At 46.2% G+C, this 18,074-nt stretch overlaps 1 protein-coding gene across 1 annotated transcript in view; it reads right to left on the bottom strand.

Moving 5' to 3' along the window:
• Window positions 1-10,855: 10,855 nt before the first annotated feature.
• SENP6 (SUMO specific peptidase 6) overlaps window positions 10,856-18,074 on the bottom strand; it is a 180,038-nt gene continuing 172,819 nt past the window's right edge. The window contains 1 exon segment of the mRNA XM_030555783.1: window positions 10,856-13,614. Within this exon segment, the coding sequence (XP_030411643.1) occupies window positions 13,405-13,614 (210 nt within the window). The 3' untranslated portion in view covers window positions 10,856-13,404.

Below are 18,074 nucleotides of genomic sequence, written 5' to 3'. Positions count from 1 at the left end.
AATGGCAAGTTTTCTAAAATATCAGCCCATAAGCATCTGAAATTGGGCAGCCAAAATTAGTGTAGACCTTGGACACTTCTCCGTGCCTCTCCTCCCCACCCGTAAAATGAGGACAACAGCCCTCAGCTCACAGGGGTGTTGTGAAGATAAATTCATTCAGGGTGTGTGATGCATGCATAAGCTACGGTGATGGGCAACATGGAAAACGCATATGAGGAAATTAATAGTTCTGTAGTTAGAGCATAGTTTGAATAGTGCTCAGTAAACAAGGCATGGGGCCACATGCTGAACAATGGGGCTAAAATGAAACATCGAATAGCTGCTCATTCAATGAGCATTGTCTGTCTTGTGCAAAGACAATCTTAAATCAGGCATTTCCTAATTTACGACTTCCTGACTTTGCAACCTCAACATCCTTTGAATGTAGTCTTTTGGATGCAGTAGAACAGTCTGAAAGTTTCCTAAGGTCACTCAGATGGGATGAAGCTTTTGTATATCTTCTCACAGCCTTTTATTGCCCCTTGTTAACTTAGAGAGATTATAGTGCAGCATTGATTCAGTGTGGCTCACAGAACAGCCCGTTTAATGCTCGGAACAAAGTACATGTTTTCTTTGAAGTCAGAAGCATGTTTATCTGTTTATTTACATTCCTGTGCACCACAGGACTACATTTAGATTAATTTCCTACCCGAAGTGCAATTAAATGATGTAATGAGCCAAGTGTTCCTTTTGCATTGGCCTACCTTGTTTACTTATATTACAGGACATAGGTGCTATCTGGCATATTGCTGTATACCATTTCCATGGAAGTTCTAGGACTGAAGCAACATGGTGTGAAAATTAGCTAAGCTAAAATTGTGCTGCTTTTTTTTAACTTACTATTTGCATTTAACATCCAACTTTAGTGGCAATTTTAAACTCCCAATCAAATCATAATCATATGCTTACTGCTCTGATTAGGTTGTGCTTCTTCTCTATTATATATGAACTGCCCAATCTTTTGAAACTTATCTAGGCTACTATATTTTATGTCTACCCAAAAAGGGAGCATACCATCTATTTTATTTTATGAGTTGTAAATTAAGAATATTGATTTTCAATCTGATGTAGCTTTATTCAAACATTTGTTATATTCAGGGCATAGTAGGATGTTTTGCAAAAGACCTATACAATACCCGCACGAGGAAATAAGGAAACAGATCAACAGAGCCAGACGTGTACCCAGAAGCCTCCTACTGCAAGACAAACCCAAGAAAGAAACCAACAGGACTCCACTGGCCATCACATACAGTCCCCAGCTAAAACCTCTCCAATGCATCATCAGCGACCTACAACCCATCCTGGACAATGATCCCACACTTTCACAGACCTTGGGTGGCAGGCCAGTCCTTGCCCACAGACAACCTGCCAACCTGAAACATATTCTCACCAGTAACTGCACACCACACCATAATAACTCTAGCTCAGGAACCAATCCATGCAACAAACCTCGATGCCAACTCTGCCCACATATCTACACCAGCGACACCATCACAGGACCTAACCAGATCAGCCACACCATCACTGGTTCATTCACCTGCACATCCACCAATGTAATATACGCCATCATATGCCAGCAATGCCCCTCTGCTATGTACATCGGCCAAACTGGACAGTCTCTACGGAAAAGGATAAATGGACACAAAGCAGACATTAGGAATAGCAATATACAAAAACCTGTAGGAGAGCACTTCAACCTCCCTGGCCACACTATAGCAGACCTTAAGGTGGCCATCCTGCAGCAAAAAAAACTTCAGGACCAGACTTCAAAGAGAAACTGCTGAGCTTCAGTTCATCTGCAAATTTGACACTATCAGCTCAGGATTGAACAAAGACTGAATGGCTTGCCAACTACAGAACCAGTTTCTCCTCTCTTGGTTTTCACACCTCAACTGCTAGAACAGGGCCTCATCCTCCCTGATTGAACTGACCTCATTATCTCTAGCTTGCTTGCTAGCATATATATACCTGCCCCTGGATATTTCCACCACATGCATCTGAAGAAGTGGGTATTCACCCACAAAAGCTCATGCTCCAAAATGTCTGTTAGTCTATAAGGTGCCACAGGATTCTTTGCGACCTATACACTGTAAATATTAAACTCAGCCTAATTAGTATAGTTGTAAAAATACTTAAGATTTCCCTGACATGATATAAATTTATACATTACACTAGGTTAAACCACAGATGAAATGCATCTTGTTTTAATCCCATAAAACAATTTAAACTTAAAAAATTTCTAACGCTGGATTTTCCTTAATGCTGCATTGCTTTAGGATATGTGGTACCATATCTTCAGCTGACAAACCCTTGAAGCACCATTGACTTAAATTACACAAGCGGAGGATCTGGTCCACCACATAGGTTAGAGTTTACAAACACAAGTACTGAAATAAGAATTCTGTTATATGAAAAAGACAGACCTCATTTATTATTATTATTATGACCTTTCCATGAGATGTGCTGCAGCTCTGCAACGGACAAATATAGTATATTGATGGGACGCAATCAATTTAGAACATTTCAATAAAAATAGGTCATTTACCAATAAAAATGCATTTGGCTAATTTTTAAATCCTAAGTAAATATGAATGAGTGGTTTCTTCTCATCCCATGTTCAACTATTTCAAATAAATATGCAAATACTATTTTCAGGAAGTCATTTCCCCAAAGGATTCAAAGAAACTAAACTCAAAACAGCAAAATAAGACCTTGGGGCAGGGAAGGGAGAGGAAGAGATGCTCAAAAACAGACCAGTCTCCTTTTCTTGTGTCTCTAAATATTTCAGTGGTTTAAGTTATTTTAATAGACTATATTCGTACTGTTTTTATTCATATAAAACATTTATAAAAGGAAAATACATTCTTATCCTTTGAAGATAACAATGAAATTATCTTTAAGTACCTCAAAACTAATGAGTTTATAATTACTCATATGCAGAAACAGGATTATCTCCTTTTGACAACACATTTTTTATTACCAGTGAGTATGGATATGATTTTGTCATGGTAAAATTTGGCAAAATTCACAGCACAGTCCTGGTAAAATGTACACAATCAGGGTATATGATCACAGCAACAAAAAAATGTGTAACAATTTAACAATAAAGTATTACAATGTAGGCGTTGACGCTGACCCACCAGCTGGGTGACCCAATGAGGTGAGTCAGGAGGTGGAGGTAGTGCTCCTTCCTCCAGCCCTGAGGGCAGGAGCCCGAACTTGCGGACCTCTCTTGAAATCATGGAATTCGTGATAGAATCATAGCCTTAGCAATCATGCTTATGTAAGAAAAGAGTTTGACAGCTAGAATTCAGGGTGCAGGGCTGGCAGCTGGTAGTTATTACTACATGGGACCAACAGGCTCTGAGTCAAAGAGACCCAAACCAAACTAACTCCACAGTCATTCTCCAGAGTACAACTGCACTAAGTTGGGTCCTAAGGGCAAGAACGTATGTTTCATCACATCAGCAAACAGGTACAATGGTGTTGAGAGATGGGGATTTGGCTTGAAAGAATCTAGAGAAAGATGTTCAGCTTGTCATCTTGACCACATCGGTTATGGTTTGAGACAGTGACAGAGCAAGTAACGGTGGCTATTTCCAGACAGAGATGGGAAAGTGTACACGAACTCCCGGAAACTACTGCACTCAGCAACCTCTCCTAGTGCATCCAAGCACACTGCAAGGAGAGATGTTTATAGGCCTCCCTGAAATTCTGCATATCAGAGCAACTCCAAAACATTTAAAAAAAGATGGCAAGTTTCATGCCTAAAAGAAGCAAGGTCCCCATATCAGGACTTCAAGAGTTAAGCATGCTCAGCACCTCTCCAGCTTGAGTCCTTAAACAGTAAATGGGGTGTGTAGGACTATAAAGTATAAGCACCTTTATATGAAAATTTCATTATATGATGCTTAGTGTTTTAACATGTTAAAGACAACACAAAAAAGACGGTTACTCACCTTTGTAACTGTTGTTCTTCGAGATGTGTTGCTCACATCCATTCCAGTTAGGTGTGCGCGCCGCGCGTGCACGTTCGTCGGAAACTTTTTACCCTAGCAACTCCAGTGGGCCGGCAGGTCGCCCCCTGGAGTGGCGCCCAATATATTTCCCTGCCGGCCCGCCCGCTCCTCAGTTCCTTCTTGCCGGCTACTCCGACAGTGGGGAAGGAGGGCGGGTGTGGAATGGATGTGAGCAACACATCTCGAAGAACAACAGTTACAAAGGTGAGTAACCGTCTTTTCTTCTTCGAGTGATTGCTCACATCCATTCCAGTTAGGTGACTCCCAAGCCATACCTAGGCGGTGGGGTCGGAGTGAGAAGTCGCGGCACGGAGCACTGCAGTTCCGAAGGCCGCATCCTCCCTCGACTGCTGGACCAGGGCGTAGTGGGAAGCAAAGGTGTGGACCGATGACCAGGTCGCTGCCCGACAGATTTCCTGGATGGGCACGCGGGCGAGGAAAGCCAGCGACGACGCCTGCGCCCTGGTAGAATGCGCAGTCACACGGCCCGTAGGGACATGGGCCAAGTCATAACAGGTCCTGATACAGGACGTAACCCAAGAGGATACCCTCTGGGAGGAGATAGGAAGCCCTTTCATACGATCTGCTACCGCCACGAAAAGCTGGGGGGATTTTCGGAAGGGCTTAGTCCTCTCTATGTAGAACGCGAGAGCCCTACGGACATCCAGCGAGTGGAGCTGCTGCTCCCTGCCTGAGGAGTGAGGTTTTGGGAAAAAAACCGGAAGGAAAATCTCTTGGTTGACGTGGAAGGCTGAGACCACCTTGGGCAGAAAAGCAGGGTGTGGTCTCAGCTGCACCTTGTCCTTGTGGAAGACCGTATATGGGGGGTCTACCACAAGAGCTCGGAGCTCCGACACCCGTCTAGCTGAGGTGATAGCCACTAGAAAGGCAGTTTTCCAAGAGAGGTAGAGCAGGGAGCAAGTAGCTAACGGCTCAAAGGGGGGCCCCATGAGCCGGGACAACACCAGGTTAAGATCCCAGGTTGGAGCAGGGGGACGGACGTTAGGGAATAAACGTTCCAGCCCTTTAAGGAATCTCGACACCGTCGGGTGAGAAAAAACGGAGAGACCGTCCGCACCCGGGTGAAAGGTGGAGATAGCTGCTAGGTGGACTCGCAACGACGATAAGGCCAGACCTTGCCCTTTGAGGGACCAAACGTAGTCTAAGATTTCGGTTATCGAAACTTCCATAGGGCGGAGATTTCTCTCTACGCACCAACAGGAGAAGCGCTTCCATTTCGCCGAATATGTGGCTCTTGTGGACGGTTTCCTGCTGCTCAAGAGCACCTCTCTCACAGGCGTGGAGCAGCGCAGCTCGGAACCAGTCAGCCACGCAGGAGCCACGCCGCTAGGTGCAGCGACTGCAGGTCTGGGTGACAGAGGGTCCCGTGGTCCTGGGTAATCAGGTCCGGATGAAGGGGCAGGGGAACTGGGTCGGCTATGGCCAAGTCCAGCAGCATGGTGTACCAGTGCTGCCTGGGCCATGCCGGGGCCACCATGATCACGAGAGCCCTGTCTCTGCGCACCTTCAGGAGGACCTTGTGGACCAGAGGGAACGGGGGAAACGCATAGTACAGGTGGGTCGACCACTGGATGAGGAAGGCATCCGCTATCGACCCCGGCTCCCTGCCCTGAAAGGAGCAGAACGCTTGGCACTTCCTGTTCCCCTTGGACGCGAAGAGGTCCACCCGGGGATAACCCCACCTCCGGAAAATGGAGAGAGCGACGTCCGGGCGAAGGGACCACTCGTGTGACAGGAAGGATCTGCTCAATCGATCTGCCAGCGTGTTCCGTACTCCAGGGAGGAAGGAAGCCCTGAGGTGAATGGAGTGGGCTACGCAAAAGTCCCAGAGTCGTATCGCCTCGTGGCACAGGGAGGAGGACCTGGTGCCGCCCTGCTTGTTGATATAGTACATGGTCGTCGTGTTGTCCGTGAACACGGCGACACAACGACCCTGAAGCTGATGACAGAACGCTTGACAAGCAAGGCGGACCGCTCTCAACTCCCGCATGTTGATGTGTAGCCCCACCTCCTCCTGGGACCACAGGCCCTGTGTCCGCAGGGCCCCTAGGTGGGCCCCCCAGCCTAGATCTGAGGCATCCGTTGTCAGGGATACCGAGGGCTGAGAGGGGTGGAAGGGAAGATCCGCACATAATACGGACTGGTCTAACCACCAGCCGAGAGAATCTAAGACCTTCTGGGGGATTGTGACTAACATGTCTAACGGTTGCCTTGCCGGCCTGTAATGACTGATAAGCCACAGCTGGAGAGGCCTCATGTGGAGCCGAGCGTAGTCGGTCACAAAGGTGCCCGCCGCCATGTGGCCTAACAGGGTTAGACATGTCCTCACTGACGTCAATGGGGCTGACCGCAAACGTTGAACGATCGCCGCCATGGTCTGAAACCGTTGCAGAGGCAGCGAGGCCCTGCCCACAGTGGCGTCCAGGACGGCCCCGATAAATTCCACCTTCTGCGTGGGCCTCAGGGTGGACTTGTCTGTGTTTATCAAGAGGCCCAGACTTGCAAACATGCCGGTGATCACGCGGACATGGCTGTTGACTTGCTGTTCCGACGTGCCCCGAATCAACCAGTCGTCCAGATAAGGGAACACGTGGACACGGTTGCGCCAAAGATGCGCCACGACAACTGCCATGCATTTTGTAAACACCCTTGGGGCCGTGGACAGGCCGAATGGGAGGACTGCAAACTGATAATGAAGAGCCCCCACAACGAAGCGGAGAAAGCGTCTGTGGCGTGGCCAGATGGCAATGTGGAAATACGCGTCCTGCATGTCGAGGGCGGCGTACCAGTCTCCCGGATCCAGGGATGGAATAATGGTCCCCAGGGATACCATGCGGAACTTCAACTTCATGAGGTATTTGTTGAGTTCTCGCAGGTCGAGGATAGGCCTGAGGCCCCCCTTGGCCTTGGGGATCAGAAAGTAGCGGGAATAAAACCCCTTGCCTTTCTCGTTTTCCGGAACCGCCTCTATAGCTCCTTTGCTGAGGAGCGTCTGCACCTCCTGCCGAAGGAATTGCTCGTGAGAGGGGTCCCTGAAGAGGGACGAGGAAGGAGGGCGGGAAGGAGGAAATGAAACAAACTGCAGGCGGTATCCCGTCTGCACCATGCTTAAGAACCAGCGGTCCGATGTTATTTGGGACCACGCCGGGAGGAAAAACGAAAGGCGGTTGGAAAACGGGGGGGAAGGATCCATAGGGGAAACTGTTACCGCGCCCTCGGGCGCACCTTCAAAATGAAGGCTTAGGACCAGGCGGGGGTTTTGAGGAGCCTTGGTTCTGCCCCCCTTGGTTCCCCGACTGCCTGCGCCTTCCGTTCCTGCCGCGGCGCCTGTAGAGGTCCTGCCGCTGGCAGAACTGGGAAAACGGCCTACGTTGCTGCTGTTGTTGCGACCTAAAGGGTCTACGCTGCGTCACGGGGGTGTGCATCCCGAGGGACCGCATAATAACCCGGTTGTCTTTTAGACTCTTGAGTCTGGGGTCTGTCTTATCAGAAAACAGGCCCTGGCCTTCGAAAGGAAGGTCCTGTATGGTATGCTGGAGCTCCGGCGGAAGGCCGGAAACCTGCAGCCAGGAGATGCGACGCATCGTAACTCCTGACGCGAGGGTACGGGCAGCCGAGTCCGCAGCGTCCAAGGAGGCTTGTAAGGCCGTGCGTGCGACCTTCTTGCCTTCGTCCAAGATGGCCGTAAACTCTTGGCGAGCATCCTGTGGCAGCAGCTCCTTAAATTTGTCCACTGCCACCCAGGAATTAAAGGCATATCTGCTCAGCAGGGCCTGCTGGTTGGAGACCCTGAGCTGCAGCGCCCCAGCCGAATACACCTTACGGCCAAGGAGGTCCATCCGCCTGGCTTCTCTGGATTTGGGGGCTGGAGCCTCCTGGCCGTGACGCTCCCTATCGTTCACTGATTGCACCACCAGTGAACCCGGAGTCGGGTGTACATGGAGATATTCGTATCCCCTAGAAGGGGCCATGTACTTCCTCTCGACTCCTTTCGCTGTCGGAGGGATGGAGGCCGGGGACTGCCAGATGGTATTGGCGTTGGCCTGGATGGTCCGTATGAAGGGCAGGGCGACCCTGGTGGGAGCATCAGAAGAGAGGATGGTTACAATTGGATCCTCTATCTCCGAGACCTCCTCTGCCTGCAGACTCAGATTTTGAGCCAATCGCCTGAGGAGGTCTTGGTGCGCCCTGAGATCCAGCGGGGGGGGACTGTTGGAGGAGGTACCCGCCACCGCCTCATCCGGGGAGGAGGAAGATGAGACCCCAGGCACGAGAGTGTCTAACTGAGGGTCTTCCTCAGCCCTCGCCTCTGCCTCCGGAGCCGCAGCGGAGTCCTGCTGCTTGGACCCTTCCTCCCCTTCCGGGGAGGGAGGGGGGCGAGACAACGAGGCTTCAGGGGCCCTACGCTCCGCAGTCACCGGTCTAGCAGGGAGCTGCTGGGGGCCCTGGGCCTGATGGTATGCCCAGGGTGTCCAGAATCCCCACTGTTGTGGGCCTTGGTCCTGCAGCGGCGGATCACCGAACAGCGCCGCCTGCCTGTCGGTGCCCAGCGCATACCCGCTGTCCGTCTGGGAAGATACGGACGGCTGTCTCGAGGGCCATCGTGGGGCCGACCCTGGATGGTAAGGGTCTGCGCGGGCCGGCACGGAGGATCCTCTCGGTGCCGGGGACCGGTGCCGGGAGTCATATCGGTGCCGGGATCGGGATCGGGACCGGGATCTGTCACGGTGCCGGGATCCTGATCGGTACCGGGCGCCGCTTCGGTGCCGGGACCTGCCACCAGCTCGGTGCCGGGAGGTCGACCGGGACCTGCCACCAGCTCGGTGCCGGGAGGTCGACCGAGACCGGGACCTGCCACCAGCTCGGTGCCGGGAGGTCGACCGGTGCGGCGAGTAGCGTCGGGACCTGCTCCTGGAATCGCGGTGCCAGTGTCGACGACTGGAGCCTGACCGCGACCGTCTCGATGCCGACCGGTGCCGCGAGTGCGACCGGTACCGCTGAGGGGAGCGGTGCCGGGACTGCGAGCGGCGTCGGGATCTGGAGCGCCCAAGACGTCGGGACCTGGATCGTGAACGACTGTCTCTGGGCGGTGCCGATATCATGGGCTTGCCTCTGGACACGACCCGCACCGGAGGTACCGGGGGTGGCAGCCGAGTGGGCTCAGTCAGGGCAATAAGGTCCCGAGCCGAGGCGAAGGTCTCCGGTGTGGACGGGACCACTATCTCAACCCCAGATCTCATGGGGGAGCTTGGCGGTACCGGACTCAACGGACCCGCCGGGCCCGGAGTCAACGGTGCTGACGGTGCCGGCGGCTCCACGGCCGATGTCGAGGCCGGGCGCTCTAGCCGGGTCTGCCTGGCCGGAGTATCAGACTTCGATGGCCTTGGCTCTGACTCCAGTGCCGGAGAGGGTCGGTGCCGAGGAGTCTTCTCGGTGCCGGAGCGATCCGGTGCCGGTGCCGATACCACGGCCTGCGAAGCCGTCGGGTCAAGTGCCGCCTCCATTAGGAGAGTTCGGAGCCTTTGATCCCTCTCCTTCTTTGTCCTCGGCTTAAAACCCTTACAGATGCGGCACTTGTCGGATCTGTGCAATTCCCCGAGGCACTTCAGGCACGCTTCGTGGGGATCGCTGGTAGGCATGGGCTTCTTGCAGGCCGCACACTGCTTGAAGCCCGGCGAAACAGGCATGAGCCTGGCGCCGGGTGCCGGGAAGGGCTAAGCCCCCGGCAAAGAACTACTTAACAACTATTTAACTTAACTATCTACTTAACAAACTAATTAACAACTATAATGGAACTAGAGTTGAACGATAGATAAACGATAGAGAACTAGGAGAGCTAGGGACGTGGAGGACAGCTATGCCGCGCTCCACAGTTCCAACGACCGACACAGCGGTAAGAAGGAACTGAGGAGCGGGTGGGCCGGCAGGGATATATATTGGGCGCCATGGCGGCGCCACTCCAGGGGGCGACCTGCCGGCCCACTGGAGTTGCTAGGGTAAAAAGTTTCCGACGAACGTGCACGCACAGCGCGCACACCTAACTGGAATGGATGTGAGCAATCACTCGAAGAAGAACTAAGCTTGTTATAGAATATGAACACAGATGCTGAAAATAAGAACAATATGTGCTCAATATGATGTATTTGTAACCTCAGGAAGCTGATGTTCAATAGAAAAAAGTCTGTTTATTTTTTGAAAACAGTGAAAGGGGAAAAAAGCTTCATGACTTCAAAATGCAAAGGCATATTGTTCTTCCTTCATGGTGTAATATACAGTGTATAATTAAAAACCAAGCAGCTGTCCATTTTCCTCATTGTTTATGAGGATTTTTTTTTTTAAAATCATCTCTTCACTGAATCCTTTGACATTAGTTTCCAAATCAAGAGAATAGTGAGGTCATTTTTTCCCCACGACAGATTAACAAAATATTCTTTTTCCAGTTTTTGGTGCTTTTAAAGGATGTGTGCACACATGTGCACATTAGCGTAGCTACTTAAGCAAGAAAACTATGAATGTCATAAGGGATGACTTAAATGTCATCTCGACTTCTGATGTTATCCACCAAATGTTTACCATAGAGGCATGAATTTTTTATGCAAAGTAATCTAAAACTCTTATAAGAATACTTAACTGTTATTCTATCCAACATGAAAGCCAATACAACAGTTACATCTAATTAGTCAGCTATCTGATAGCTTTCACTGAACAATTGAGTCATGCTACTTTTGGAAAGTATTTGTAATACCAAATCTTATCACCATGGTTTAAAAAAACACACTTAAAACTTTTTTTAATATATGACACAAATAATTAAAGTGGATATTTAAATATTCAGTTTTTTGCATTAACTTTTGTAAAATAAAACTGGTCCCAAATGATCAGTGGTGAATTCCCTCAAACTATCAAAACATGTAATTCTCTAAAACAAACATCACACATACATAAATTCGTATAATCTGATTCAATGTTTTAAATAAGTCAAATTCTTAATTCTGTATTTTTCTATCACATTTTATTAAAAAAATAAAATTTTCTATATTTAACATATGTATTAGTTTGCTGCATGACAGAAGGTCTCAAGATTTAACATTAAATGATAAATCAGGCATCCCAAATGGGAAAAATAAGCTCTAGGCCAATCCTAGGAATAGAATGGAAGTAGTTCTAAAGTATTAGAAACTCTGAAAGCTGTACCACAATTATTATAAAAGGAACAGTGCTATACTGACATTATGATATATTATATTTAATTAGAATGTTTCATTAGGGAAAAATTGGAAGACTGGATTGAGAAGGTATAGAATGTTTTCTATTTGCAAGTATATCTAGATCTCAATATTCCCCCCCTGTATCTTTGATTTTAATTGCATTTGTATAAGCAACTATTCTAGATTGTTAGTTGCACTGTTTATTGTCTTCCCATCCCTCCTGTCTTCTTTCTGACCCTGTTTTTATCATAGACTTTCCCAGACAACGGCAAGAATGCAGGACATGACGAGAGTTGTGTGTGTTACATATTTAATGTTATGCACAAGAGAGGTTAAACCACGCTTCTATGCAAAGGAAAATCTCTGTGTACACATCTTCCCTAACATATATAAGTAGCATCCACATTTTCCCAGGCCCCTCTGAGGGCTCCGTGTGGTCCAGAGTTCATGCATGGAGAAAAGAGGTGAGGGGAAATGTACAGACCCTCCCCCAAATCCCATGATCAAGCTGTGCAAAAGGTAACATCTCAAGGTTGTGCAATCACAGTACCTTTCTGAGAAATCCTATTTGAAGGGTGGGTTCACCGAAAACTATCTGTGCAGGATTTCCCTGGCAGGACAAGTTATTTGGTAATGCTGTTAGGGTCTAGTATGTGAAAAGCTGATGTAGAAGCACAAGTTTACATGTGGATGGTCCAGTGTCTCTAGCTGATCTCAGCGGACTCACGGGGCTTGGGAGCTGAATTTCCTGGTTCTTTGACAATAGGAGAAGGGGACAGCAAAGCACACTCACCTATCAAAGAACTTGGAGAAAACACTGCAGGGTGGGGTGGGGGGAACCTTTGTTTTCCCCACCTCTCCTGCAGATTATTTTTTCAAATGGGAGGGGGCAATTTCACCCTCCCAGTATATAAATTAATTAATGTTAAGGAAGGACTGAATTATTCAAGACCCTTGCAACAACAGTTCTTATTCTTTCATCTGCATAACAAAACCTTTTTAATATTTGAAGGGCTGTGCAAGGTAGTAGCTTCGTTTTGTACTACAAGAAATGCTGGCTTCATAAGGCTGTGTTTTTATATTGTTTAAAATCAGATTACACTGTGAAAGTATCCAAATAAACGAATTTTTTTTAAACAGCTTAGTTTGATGCTACCTGGAATCAAGAACAAACAAATAAGCAAGCAATGAACACTGATATTTTGGTATTTTTTGGTGTGGACATTACAAAAAATAGCAATCATACATTTCTAAATGTTCATTATTTAGATAAAGCACATATGAATGTGACATTCAGAATTGTAACATAGAAAATGTAATGTGGGCAATCTGCTATCCAAGTACACTTACCAAAATACAATTTTATAGTGAGGGAAATTTCAAAATACAATTGTACAACATCTGGGATTCACAAAATATGATTTAATAGTATCACTGAAGATCACTTTATTTGAAACTGTTATAATACTGCTTGAGTAGTAATCTCTGGTCAAAGAGCAACTGTTTTTTTCTTTTTTTAAACAGCCATGCATATCTTCTCATGACCCCAAATCTGAAGCATTCCTATTTAACAATTACATTGCTTACACTGGATACTGTATGTGAGCATGTGAATTACCCTCTCTGGGGTCACAGTGCACTTTGACACGCACTCATTGTTTGTAGATCAAGCAGAATAATCTTGTAAGGGCAAAAGTAAAAGTCACAATATGAATTAATTATCTTGCTACCAGATCATCCCCTATGTGTTACACGACAATTTTACTGAAAAAGAAAAAAGTTAACCATTTCATCCTATAAATATTTTCTTTATTTGCTTTATGTTTAGAAGTGGCTATTTAAGTTCTATTAACAGAAATACATAACAAAAGCTTCCTAACAAGTGAAAAAAATTAATTACAAACGCTGAAAAAGTTGGCCTCATTAACATATGTACAAACTTGTTTACTTAATACATATCTTTTTGGGAATGTATTCCTTTTATGACACATTTATACAGGCATTAACATTCCCAAATAACTTTTGGGCAGAGAATACTCCAATTCTTTAGTCTGGGCAGACAAAGAAAATATATTTCAGTTTTTGACTGCAGAGCTAACATGCAACAGACATAATATTTAGTCTGAGCTACTGTTGATAAATTGTTCTGTTCCTTCCTGCAGAGCTCTTTCTGGTGAATGTAGGTCCTTCTGTCCCTTCTTTTCTTTGTTCTGCTGTTCCTGCAATTTCAGGATTATGTTTCGTATTTCTTCTCGTTTAGTTTTCATTCTGGGGCGTGGAAACCAGTCTGTTAAGTTCATTGGTAGCTCAAAATTGAGAATGGGATTCTGGAAAGAGTTCAGATGAGTATTATAACAATCTGTATACAACACAGTGATATTAAACACAAGACAATGCAATTGAGAATCTGGAATTGTCATCAAAACGTTCTCACTCTCTAATGAGTAACAAAGGAATCTCTATCATCATCTTGGAGAACTAGATTTTTCAAAGTTGTATTTGACTACCATTAAATGTTTTCCCACATGATCTGTAAGATGATTGATACTGGTTATTAAATGCTTAAATTTTATAGAAACTTTAGAAAGTACAAATGACAAAGCTATTTATAAATGTAAAATAGTGCCTTCCATTCAAAAAGATCTCAAACCACTTTACAGATAATTTGATACAGAAATCACTCCACCCATCAATGAAAAGATACATTCCTTCCTTCTTCCCCTCCAGGCATCAGGGAATGGACTTCTATTTTTGTTTTACACTCCGTCCTAAATTCAAATAAATCATGGAGTAACCTGACACACACTAATGTTAATTCAGTCACACTGCTTTAGTAAAACACAAAAAAAAGTTACACAAATAGATTATGTAGACTGCAAAATTTTTTGGACACACAGACCTTGCTTTCACATGTTAATACTGTAAAAACACTAATGATTTCGAACAAAAAGAAAACCACCTTATCGTTTTTATGGAAAATTTTGGTAGCCTGAATGTAATAACCCAAACTGGAATTTGATCATGACATTTGGGTTAATATCCCTACTCATGTAAGTGTCTTTAATGACCGCAATTAGCCAGGGACTTCAATTTTACACTTCATCTGAAAGGCAGTGCCTTCAGCAGAACAGCACTCCTTGCCATGGTGCTGGGCACTGCTTTAAACAGATCAGAGAAAAGGATATTATCCTATTTAGTCATCAGCATCACTTCTTATAGCATTATTTTTTTCTCACTGGAGATGTATCATCCACACATGTTACTGTGCTGACTGATTATGTTTTAAGAGATCTGACTAAAATTACAACACTTACTATAAAACACCTATATACTACTGCAGGTTTCCATGGCACATTCTAGAACTCACAAATATATAAATCTTGAAATCCCTTTCACCAACAGAAGCTGGTCCAATAAAAGATGTTACCTCACCTACCTTGTGTCTCTAATATCCTGGGACTGCATAGCTACAACTACAATGCATCTGACAACTGAAGCATTTTACCTTTAGTTAGAAGATTAATGTATGGTCAGTTGTACTGTATACACATGATCATAAGCCAGTTCATTTATTAGCTGCACCCTGCCCCCACCCCAAGATGGATAAATAAAAATGGAAATTTTTTATAACTGTTCATAAGCCGACCCTATAATTCAAGGGTCAGCAAACTTTGGCTCCCGGGCCATCAGGATAAGCCACTGGGGGGCTGAGATGGTTTGTTTACCTCCAGTGTCCGCAGGCTGCTTACTCTGACAGGCCGGGACAGCAACTGATGGGGAGATTTTTTTGGAGGGGGGAGAAGCTGGGGGTCAGTGGAGTAACCCACGTGACCACTCCCCACATGACCCCACCCTTAGCCCAGGATCCCCACACTCTCCCCATCCCATCCCATCCCTGGCGATCTGGGGAGGATGTCTCTGGCCTCACTGGAGCTGCTCTGGCAGGCTGGGCAGTGCGGCCACAGCCTGCTTCAGTGGGCCAGATAGGGTGACGTGGCCGCACCATGCTCCGGCAGCCGGGTGGCGTGGCCACAGACTGCTCTGGGAGGTGAGGCCAAGTGGCACGGCTGCAGCCTGACAGCCCCGGAACTGCAGCTGCTTTGGAGGCTAGGGGGGAGTAGCGTAGTGGGGAGACTCTGGCCACGGCTCTTCCCTTCTCACTGTGCTGCCTCTCCTTGCCCCCTCTGTTGGGGAGAGGGGCTGTGTCTCACCTCTCCCTCTCTATACTCGTTCATAAGCCAACCCCCTTCTCTGGTGCTTCCCGTTTTTACTAAAAATTCAGCTTATGAACGAGTATATACGGTAATTACTTTTTATCATGATAAGAAAGACATCTCTTATGTTTCCTAATTATTGCATCTCTCAGTCAAAGCTGTTTTACTTTCAAAATGTATAGGTTAGGTTTTTAAATGTGAGCAGAGATGTATTTGAAATAAATCCATGTCTAAGGAAAAAAGTACATGAATTAACATTCTGTAGCTGCTTCCCTTTCTCTATTTCTTTTTCTTTACTTGTTTTAGTAACAGTTGTGGCCCCTGCTTTACCTTAAACACCATTTTAAAAAATAAATAAAAAATTCTGCTATTTGCCTGGTAGCTGAAACAATTATTGGGACTTTTCTGTAATTTTCAAATATATTAGTAACCAAAACTGACTGGATTATTTATCAACTCAAAAATATTCAATGCCAGTGCATCTAGCACAAGAATAAGAGCCAAAATCTCCCCCATATGTTATTTACTGCAGCATAATGTGGCTCACAGGGAATATGCCAGAGGCAAGGAGCATCGCTGATTGACAATTTCTTTAATCATGTTGCCAGACCAGATAGGGACAAAGACTCAGGTCTGCAGTAACTTGGGAACTATTCTACAGGGTGAGTGGGCTGAAAATTATTACAGAACTTGGTTGCCTCTTAACTCTTTCACCATATGAAGAATTGGAACTTCTAATATCTTATGACTGCAGATTCATGCAAAGAGGGAATGTACCATGAAGACACTTCTTGCCTGCCATATTCCCCAGGTTAGTTCACAGGAAAGTGTGCATGAGGCTCTAATTTGAAGGTAAAAGTGATAAAATATGTAAGAAAGTTAAAAGAGAAGTTTATCAATTAAAGTTAAATTCTGGTCCTATGGAAATCATGGGAGTTATACTGTTTTATTTCAATGCAACAAGGATTTGGTTCTTATCTGGTAACAATTCAGTAATTTAACTGCACATCCAAGTGCCTGAGCTTCTTAAATTCTAGTGTAGTGAGAAGTCCAATGTGAGAAGTTTACAGTTACTGAGTATATTCAGAACCCTATTTCCCAGATTATTGGAAGAAAAACCGCTCAAGAATTAGATATACTTACTAGTTTGCCAAAATGTTAATAGAAGCTTCTTCTGTGTTTAAAGCTGAACTGATTACAAGGCTCACTTAAAACTGGGTTGCGGAAGGCATAATTTTAAAATGTTTGCACTGTGTGCAGCAATGGAAAACATTACTTTTCTTAATGTTTTCCTCAGAAACATCTCTCTCTTCTAAACTGTATTTTGTGACACTTTTTCTGTGTGATCATTAATATGAGACGAGAAGGTTACTCACCTAGTGCAGTAACTGACGTTCTTTGAGATGAGTGTCCCTGTGGGTGCTCCACTCTAGGTGTCGGTGTGCCCCTGAGCCTTTGATCGGAGATTTCTTCAGCAGCACTCACACTGGCCACGCATGCTCAGAGCCTGGCCCCGCTCTGAGCGCCTCTAGTGAACATGCGCAGCCAGTTCCCTCAGTTCCTTCTCTACAACAGAGGCTACCCCAACTCCGAAGTAGAGGGGAGGAGGGTGGGTAGTGGAGCACCCACAGGGACACTCATCTCGAAGAACTTCAGTTACTGCACAAGGTGAGTAACCTCCTCTTCTTCGAGAGATGTCCCTGTGGGTGCTCCACTCTAGGTGACTTCGAAGCAGTGTATCTCAAGGAGGTAGGGACTTCGGATCTGGCAGGAATGCAGTAGATACTCGATTAGGCAGGGCAGTATTGTCAGAGAGAGGGCCCTGAGTAAGGGCATAGTATTTGACAAATGTGTGCTCGGAGGACCAAGTGGCTGCTCTACAAATGTCAGTCAATGGTACTTTACATAAGAAGGCTACAGAGGTAGATACAGATCTAGTGGAATGTGTTCTGATCAATGCTGGAGGTGTAACGGTTTTTATCTGATAGCAGAGTCGTATGCAATTGGAGATTCAGTTCGAAAGTCTCTGGGTAGAGATAGGCATGCCTTTGGAGCGCTCCGCGATGGAGACAAAGACTCTAGGAGAGTTTCTGAAGGGTTTGGTTCTGTCCAAATAGAAGGATAAGGCCCTGCGCACATCAAGTGTGTGCACTGTGGCTTCGAAGGAGTTTGCATGTGGTTTCGGAAAGAAAGTTGGTAGATGTATTGGTTTATTGATGTGAAATGAAGCGTGAACTTTTGGAAGGAATTTTGAGTGTAGGCGTAGAGTAACTTTGTCCTTGAAGAAGAGCACATATGGTGGATCTGCCATAAGGGCTGCTATCTCGCCTGCCCGTCTGGCAGAGGCAATCACCACCAAAAAGGCTGTTTTCATCGAGAGGTGCAAGAGGGAGCAAGTGGCTAAGGGCTCAAAGGGTTGATGAGTTAAACAGGACAATACTAGGTGAAGATCCCATGGAGGGATAGGTGGCTTAATGTCTGGATATAAGCTTTGGAGTCCCTTCAGGAAACGCTTGGTGATGGGATGAGTGAAGACCGAGGTATTGTCAACTGTACCATGAAAGGTTGTGATG

This window comes from Gopherus evgoodei, chromosome 3, assembly GCF_007399415.2.
Source record: "Gopherus evgoodei ecotype Sinaloan lineage chromosome 3, rGopEvg1_v1.p, whole genome shotgun sequence".
In the NCBI taxonomy this organism is placed as follows: Eukaryota; Metazoa; Chordata; order Testudines; family Testudinidae; genus Gopherus; species Gopherus evgoodei.
This window is presented reverse-complemented; position numbering and strand designations above follow the sequence as displayed.